General features: G+C 32.2%; 2 protein-coding genes across 2 annotated transcripts; both read left to right on the top strand.

Annotated features, from left to right (window-relative positions):
- The first annotated feature begins 1,992 nt into the window (after positions 1-1,992).
- On the top strand, positions 1,993-3,586 carry LOC107412979 (UDP-glucosyltransferase 29-like). The gene has a single exon (XM_016020826.4). It carries the CDS (start codon positions 2,093-2,095, stop codon positions 3,431-3,433), a length of 1,341 nt encoding a protein of 446 aa, XP_015876312.3. The 5' UTR covers positions 1,993-2,092; the 3' UTR covers positions 3,434-3,586.
- A 3,456-nt stretch (positions 3,587-7,042) lies between these two features.
- Positions 7,043-8,658, top strand: LOC107412976 (UDP-glucosyltransferase 29-like). Its single transcript, XM_016020823.4, has one exon. It carries the CDS (start codon positions 7,243-7,245, stop codon positions 8,581-8,583), a length of 1,341 nt encoding a protein of 446 aa, XP_015876309.3. The 5' UTR covers positions 7,043-7,242; the 3' UTR covers positions 8,584-8,658.
- Positions 8,659-9,177: the final 519 nt, after the last annotated feature.

Below are 9,177 nucleotides of genomic sequence, written 5' to 3'. Positions count from 1 at the left end.
TAAGAAAAAGAAGGTGTTGACCGTGTTTGTGTCGTTTGGAAGTGAATGTTATCTCGCTAAGGAAGATATGGGAATAGGCTTATGGGTTGGAGCTTAGCAAAGTGAATTTTGTGTGGGTGGTTAGGCTTTCAGAGGGAAAGAAATTGAAAGTTAAAGATGCTCTTCGAAATGGGTTTTTAGATAAGGTAAACAAAAAGGGATTGGTTGCTGGGAGTTGGGCACCACAAATGACGATCCTAAACCATTCAAGATTGGTGGGTTTGTGCGTCGCTGTGGATGGGGTTCACTGAGAGCATAAAATTTGGTCTTCCAATCATAGCAACTCCTATGCAATTTGATCAGCCATGGAAAGCTAGACTGGTGGTGGAATCTGGAAATTGGTTTGGAGGTTAAGAGGAACATTAATGGTGGGCCTCAAAGGAAAAATATAGCACAAGTTATCAAAAAAGTGGTGGTGGAAAAAACAAGGGAGGATATTCGAAGGAAAGCTAGAGAAATGAGTTACAACATAAGAAGAACATGTGACTAGGAGGCTGACGCTGTGGTCAAAGAACTTTTACAGTTTTTGGGAATCCAGTGAATTTATATAGATAATATCCATATTTAAGGTAATTTTCTGTTGGGCTGAATGGATGTCTAATTATTTATTATGCATGAAATATTTCATCCTGAATTATATATTAATCAGATACTAGTTCAGCAAAAACTTCTACTTATATAGTAAAATAAAATTTTATATGGGGTGTTTTCTCTATATATGATTTTCTGTTAAGTTGTATTAATTATATGTATTGACCTATAATTACTATACGATGGCTGTACTGGGCGCCCATTGGTAAGCTGGAATATTTGACAAATATTATGGTGTTAGTTATTCTAGCCAGTCAAACTGTAGAATTTGGCTTTCTTCATAAAATAATAATAATAAAATAAATATAGGAAAAAGACAAAGAAAAATTGGAAATTTGACTTCTTTCCATTTTTTAATTATATATTTCTGAAGATATAAAATTGACTAATTGGAAAACTTGCACTTTTTTTTTTTTTTTTGGTGAATAGGAAAACTTGCACTTATGTGTATTAATTTGGACTTCTTCCATTTGAATGGTTTTAATTATATGCATTCATTTATTAATATAGGACCAAGATTCTCGACTTCTATGTGTGTGTTCTTCCCTTTTTTTCCTTTTTTAAATGTTTTTGATCAATTAATCCAACAAAAAATATTACTTGTCATATTATTATATTTAACAAAAACCAATATCGTGTTTTCTTTTCATTACCGGCACACATGCATGTATTGGTCTTTGTTTTGAATTGACTATCAAAATCGTGTTTTCATTTTCATGAATTGAATATCAATATCGTGTTTTCTTTTCATTACCGGCACACATGCATGTGTTGGTCTTTGTCTTTAATAGGATTTGAAATCACAGATCACGTAGAAATTCCAAGTGCTTGATTTGATTTGTAAGTAATTCATAAATGTTGTTTACATCACTTGTAATTAATAAATAAATATTGCACTAGATTGAAGGGAAAGCCACTCGACACCAAAACTGCAAAACACGTCATAATGATAGAAACAACTTTACGTAACAAACAAAAACTCTGTTTACAAAGAAAATTCGTACTCTATTGGACCATTTAGTTCCGTGGTCATGTAGCACCAACTTGCTTTACACAGTCACATGTACTTGACTTTTCAGCTCAAAAATATACATAAGGACATAAACATTTAACATTGTTAAAATGTCTTTTTTTTTCTTAATCAATGAAGCATGTAAGAGAATTAAATAATGCAAAATATTAAATTTTTTTGTTTTTTCTTCTTTTTTGGAAAGGAAGCGAAAATGGTAGATTTGTATTTTTGGACACGTACGTGTGGTACATGACGATCAAAGTTCGGTTAAAATTTCATGATTAAATGACTCATTGACCAATAATATATAATAGCAAACTATGTCTTGATTTTCTTTTCTTTCATGCATATAAATAATAGTTCATTTCCCAAACAAAAACAAGACTTAGAACTTAAAAAAAGAGTTTATAATTAGAGTCTTTAGACTGCCGAGAAAGAGTTTATAGAGTCATGGAAGATACCAAGAAAAGTATGAGAATTCTGATGCTTCCATGGCTGGCCCAAGGTCATATATCTCCATTCTTAGAGCTAGCCAAGAAGCTCACTCACAGAAACTTTCACATCTATCTATGTTCTTCTCCTATAAATCTTAGTTCTATCAAGAAGAAAGTTGAAGATGATCCAAAATACTCCAACTCTATACAACTAGTAGATTTTCATGTCCAATCTTTTCCTGAGCTTCCTCCACAATGCCATACAACCAAAGGCCTTACACCACATCTCTTGCCAAACCTCATCAAGGCCTTGAACATGTCAAGGTCTAACTTCTCCCAAATCGTCCAGACCCTAAAACCGGATTTGATCATCAATGATTTTCTTCCCACATGGGTACCAGATGTAGCTTCTTCTATGAATATGAATATCCCAACCGTTTCTTTCATGACTACTGGAGCATCTAGTCTCACTTTTTTCATTCATCTTGTCAGGAACAAAGGTGAGAAAATATTCCCGTTCCAGGAAATCTATTCTGATTCCTTGAATCAAAAGTTTTTCCAAATGATAAAAAGATTGGAATCCGATAATAAAGGTGAAGCTCTCCAATTCTATGAAAGATCATGTAATATCGTTTTGATAAGGTCTTTTCGAGAGCTTGAGGGGAAATATATGGATTATCTCTTTGCTACTTTTGGCAAGAAGATTGTCCCAGTTGGTCCTCTTGTTCCTGACCCCGACCACGATGACAACGAAGGCATGGACATTATCAAGTGGCTTGACGAGAAAGAAAAGTCTTCGACCGTGTTCGTTTCCTTTGGAAGCGAGTGTTATCCATCTAAGGAAGATATGAAGGAGATTGCTCATGGCTTGGAGCTAAGCAAAGTGAATTTTATATGGGTTGTTAGGTTTCCAAAGGGAGAGAAAATGAAGCTTGAAGATGCTCTTCCAAGTGGATTTTTGGAAAGGGTAAGAGAAAAGGGATTGGTTGTTCAAAATTGGGCACCCCAAGTAAAGATTTTGGCCCATGTCAACATAGGTGGGTTTGTTAGTCATTGTGGATGGGGTTCATTTATGGAGAGCATAAGATTTGGAGTTCCAATCATAGCAATTCCTATGCAGTTTGAACAGCCATTGAATTCTAAACTAGCAGAGGTATCCAGGATTGGTATGGAGGCGAAGAGGGACAACGATGGTAAGCTTCAAAAAGAAACCGTTGCAAAAGTTATTAATGAAGTGGTGGTGGAAAAAATTGGTGAGGAAATTAGGAGGAGGACAAAAGAAATGAAAGACAAAATAGAAACGAAAGTAGATGAAGAGATGGATGAAGTCGTAAAAGAACTTTTACTGCTTTTGTGAAATGTAAAGGACTTTGGGCCTCCTCCAATACATTAAATATGCAATTTTATCTATTTTCTTCTAATTTCTCAAACATTGATGGGGAGTTTGAATCCCAATGCTTTCATGTACGAAAATATATATATAAATAAATTTATCTTTTTTGAGTATTTATATATATGTTATGCCCAAGAAATAAAAAAAATTGAGTTTATGGACCACGTTGCCTACTATTTATTTCTAATGGTACGAACTCATTCTATTTGCTCAATAGTGCTAATCCAACCTTCCATATGCTCTAAACTCAGGAGCCCAGCCTGGATATACCTTGTTCGGGCCGGTCTAATGTAACAGTATTTTTTATTTTTTTTTGGTTTTTAATTATAGTATTATATATTTTTCCTTTCATATATGATATTTAAATACAAGATAATATATAATTATACTAATTGTGAAATTTTCTCGTTATATTATATGGGTTATAATAAATTAGATAAAGATGGTAAAAATTGTAAAATAATAATGATATCATTGCCAAGCAAAAATATGATGTAGAGAATATGTTTTAATAATATATATATATATATATGTATATATTAAGCATTAGATAATATTGTTCCACTTTAACTAATGTTAATATCTTAATGAAATTTCATGTGATTATTGAAAAACTTAGCTTATGAGTAAATTTAATTTTTAAGCTAATCATTAGGTGACTGATGTTATGAAGAAGACTTTAACTAAGCAATTCCAATAAACATATCTGTTATCAAAAGGAAAAAGCAAATGAAGTCAAAATCATTTAAATAAAATTGACTTAATTGATAAACTACTTATATCTATATTTTAAAAATGTAGGTTCGAAATATCATATGAAAAAAAATTACTATACTTGAACCAAAAAAAAAAATAAATAAATAAATAAAAAATTCAAAATTGAAATTTTATGAGCCCCTCCAGCCCACACATGGCTCCGTCCCTATCCAAAATGCTAAAAGTAAGTATATAGTAGTGATAGTTGCTGCACTTTTTGAAAGTTGAAAGGGGCTAATATTATCAAAATATATGAATATGTATAACATTTTAATAAAAAATTATAATCCAAATAAAAAAAATTGTAATTCATTATTTTTTCTACATTGGCTGTGGTTTGTAACTGAAAACATATACCAAACCAAAACCAGTTCTTGTGGTACCTATTTTCTTGGGTTTGTGTGAGCCTTAATATTGCTCATCGGTTTGGTTATACTCAAAGTCGAACCCAACCGGCTGAAACCCAACTATTTATATGTAAGAATAAGAGAGAAGGAAGTTTCAATGTCTTGGTGATGTGGGACTCTTGGTGTTTTCCCTTCTAATTTATTAACATGAAAATTATATAAAATTCTCTTAAAAATAAAAATAAAAATCCAGTACCAGTTATTGTTTTCTAAACCTTAAGCAATGATTTTCCATTTAAAAAAAAAAAGAAGAAAAAAACTCAACAAAAAATCTTGAATTTAAATTTCTCTATCAAAATAAATAAAAAATATAAATTTTATTTGTATTTTTAACAAATAAATGTGCAGTTTGGTCGTGCGGGACTCGAGGTGTTTTCCCTTATAGTATATTAACATGTATATTATATAAAATTCTCTAAAAGAAAATTCAGCACCAATTATTGTTTTCTAAACCTTAAGTAATAATTTTGAATTTGAATTTCCCCATCAAAATAAATTAAAAAAACAAATAAATATAAAAATAAAAAAATATTTATATTTTTAACAAATAAATGCGCAGCCTGGAAGAAAAAGATCATGATACAGATTCTTTTGCACGTATCTGCAAAGGTTCTTACACATGATGTATTAATGAAATTGAAAGTGGGGTTCCATCATTTAGTCGTATTTTGCAACATTTATGTAGCTATCAAATGGTTATTTAAAAACGAATATGATCGAAATCTGGTGGTCCAAAATAAATTAACTAAAACAGTAAGCGAATTATTTGAATACTTTGAACCCTTTTTTTTTTTTTTTGTCTTTTCTTTTTATTTTTGTACTTCCGTGATTACTTTGAACTTTGAAATGATGCAGAAGCCGACAGTATATTAATTAATTAAAAGACTTGTCCACAAGATCAGACAGGGCACGGACATCATCAACTGGCTAGACAAGAAAGAGAAGTCGTCGACTGGGCACCACACTTGAGGATTTCTAAACCATTCAAGCATTGATGGGTTTTTGAGTCACTGTGGTTGGGGTTCATTAACCCTTACAACTAGATTGGCGATGATCCCAGATAGCATCAAATTTGGTGTTCCAATTATAGGCAACTCCAATGCAATCTGAACAGCCATGGAATGCTAATACTAATTGAGGAGTGTGGGATTGGTTTTGTAGGTTTAGGAGGAACATTAATGGTTATCAAACAGGTGGTGATGGAAAAAACAGGGGAAGATATTGAAGGAAAGCAAAAGCGTTGAGTGACAACATTAAAGAAAAGGCGACCAAGAGATTGATGAGATGTCAAGCTTTTGTGAATTTAAATCATTAGCTTAATGCAAAACTTTTTGAGAAACAAAATTAAATTTGTATTTACATTTTTATATAGCTCATATAATTGAGAATATTATGCTTAATTTTGTAGGATTCATATGTGGAACCCACATTATTGGGAACTGGAACTTAGGTAGTATAGAAATATTGTAAATTTAAGTGTCTATCATGTGGGAACCCCAAGTGTTCTCGGTTAAACAAGTACACATATATAATATCTATAAAATTTCCACATCTATTTTAACAAATTGTTATACATCTATGCAGCTTGGATCCTGACGCCCAGCTATCTAAAATATATTTTACCATCGCCCAAAAAAAAACAAAATTCTAAAATATATTTTATAATATGCTAGATTCGTGTGGGAAAACGTAATAATATTTTTTACCCTGTTTATTATAAGGCCTCTGGTTGGTACCCTCTTTATTATAAGGAATTTGTTAACTGGAATGATTCCCGCATTGGCCGGCCCTGTTCATGAGTCATGACAAAGAAAAAAGAAAACAAAAGAAAATGACATTTTATTTTTTTGGTTTTGTGAAATTAATCCTACTATCATCAAATTCACTCACACAACTACAAAGTATAAAATATCCAATTCAGCTTGTAAAGGTGGCAGCCTATACTTGGAAAGTTCAATATCCACCAAATAAAAAATAAAATATAGATGATTCAATATAATGAATTTTAAAATTGAGAACTTAAATTGCAATATCTTGAAACTAGAAGGTATCAATATAATTAACTAATATATATATATATATACTCGGTAATTGGTTTGTATTATACATAATTATTGACTGTTAAACAGTGATGTATAACCCATAGAAAACAGAATGTGTGACAATGGTCGAAAAATTAAATATGCATGATTGAACAACCAATTGTTGATTTACTTTCAACTTTGAAATGAACATATATATACTAATTTAAATTTCTCGTCGGCCACAAAAGAAACAACTCTGTACTGCCACAAAAGAAACAACTCTGTACTATCTTCTATTTGTTTCATATATGTGTACATAAACATATTAAATACTGCCAATTGTATATATATGTATATATTTTTACAATTTTTACAATTTCAACTTTCAATACCTTGGAATGAACAGAGAATATATTAATTTAATTTGCAAGCTGGCCATAAGAGAAAAACTTTTTCTACTATCTTCTATTGGTTTTATATAAACATCAACTAATACTAGAACTAAAACCAGCCTCTAATCTATTCTAAAGATAGAGAATCGAAGAGGGAGGGAGAGAGAGAGAGAGAGAGAGAGAGAGAGAGCATAATGGAAGATACAAGGCAGAGGAATAATATCAGAGTTCTAATATTTCCATGGTTGGCTCATGGTCACATAACACCATTCCTAGAGCTTGCCAAGAAGCTCACTCAGAGAAATTTCCACATCTATTTTTGTTCCACCACTGTAAATCTCAATTCCATTAAACCAAAGCTCGTCATTGATCCAAAGTACTCAACTTGTATAGAATTAGTGGAGCTCCATCTTCCTTCACTTCCTGAACTTCCTCCTCACCACCACACAACCAAAGGCCTCTCTCCACACCTCCTGTCCACCCTTCACAAATCTTTGGACATGTCAAGGCCTAATTTCTCCAATATCCTTGAAACCCTAAAACCAGATTTGCTCATTCATGATTTTTTCCCACCATGGGTACCCCTTGTAGCGTCTTCTATGAATATCCCATCTGTTGTTTTTATTAACAGTGGAGCCAACTTGATGTCTTGTTTCCTTCATGGCTGCAAGAAAAATGGTTACCATGACTATCCTTATCCACAAATCTTCCCTGATGATATGGAAACAAAGATTGCGAAAGTGCTTGAAAGTGCTTCAACTGACTATGAAACTATTTTTCGATTCTACGACACATGTGGTGATATCATGTTGGTAAAGTCTTTTAAAGAGCTCGATGGGAAATATATGGATCATGCTTCTCATCTTTTAGGCAAGAAGTTAGTCCCAATGGGAATCCTTGTTCCAGATCCCGAAGACAATGACGAAGAAGGCATGGACATCATCAACTGGCTTGACAGGAAAGAAAGGTTGTCTACCGTGTTCGTGTCATTTGGAAGTGAGTGTTATCTTTCTAAGGAAGATATTGAGGAGGTGGCTCACGGATTGGAGCTTAGCAAGGTGAATTTTATTTGGGTTATTAGGTTTCCAGAAGGAGAGAAATTGAAGCTTGAAGAAGCTCTTCCAAATGGGTTTTTAGAGAAGGTAAAAGAAAAGGGTTTGGTTGTTGAGAATTGGGCATCACAAATGAAGATTCTAAACCATTCAAGCATTGGTGGGTTTGTGAGTCACTGTGGATGGGGTTCACTCACCGAGAGCATCAAATTTGGTGTTCCAATCATAGCAACTCCTATGCAATTTGAACAGCCATGGAATGCTAGACTTATAGTGGAGTGTGGGATAGGTTTGGAGGTTAAGAGGAGCATAAATGGTGGTCTTCAAAGGGAAGATATAGCACAAGTTATCAAACATGTGATGGTGGAAAAAATTGGGGATGATATTCGAAGGAAAGTAAAAGAAATGAGTGATAACATACAAAGAAAAGGTGATGGAGAGATTATTGATGAGGTGGCGAAAGAACTTATACAACTATTATGAAATATTAATGTAATTTAATCCAACTTGTGAGAATCCAATAAAACTTCAATGGATATATAATTATTTTATATGAAATATTAATGATCATGATGGATATCCTTTATCATAACAAAATCAAGCCAATGGTCTAATGCTTTTTAGCAGGCGAAAGTGTCTTTTTATTTAATAAAGCTTTTTCCCCACTTTACAAGTTGTATTAAATTTTTTGAATTAAAGTCGACGCATAATCGTATGCTTGATCAATTTTGGAAGATTGTGCGAAGAAATAATTAATTATAGCATGAAATATTAAAAAAAAAAAATGCTTAGATTGATAGGGATATCCATAATTGATCGATATTTGGACATTTTTTTTGTTTTTTGGTTACATTGATAAGGATATCCATAATTGATCTATATATGGACTTTTTTTCGTTAGTTATGTTTTACCTTATTATTCGTACATTTTACACTCTACCCCCTAATTTATAGACTTTTATATTTCCCTTTGAATATTATTATATTATCAGATTAGTCCAATTATACTTTGTAAAATTTACAAATAAAATTAGTGAGACTATTCTTGAAAAAAAAAAAAAAAAGAAACTAGTGAGA

The sequence above is a fragment of the Ziziphus jujuba genome, chromosome 8 (genome assembly GCF_031755915.1).
Source record: "Ziziphus jujuba cultivar Dongzao chromosome 8, ASM3175591v1".
Lineage (NCBI taxonomy): Eukaryota > Viridiplantae > Streptophyta > Magnoliopsida > Rosales > Rhamnaceae > Ziziphus > Ziziphus jujuba.
The sequence above is the reverse complement of the archived record's forward strand: the minus strand, read 5'-3'. Positions and strand labels throughout refer to the sequence as shown.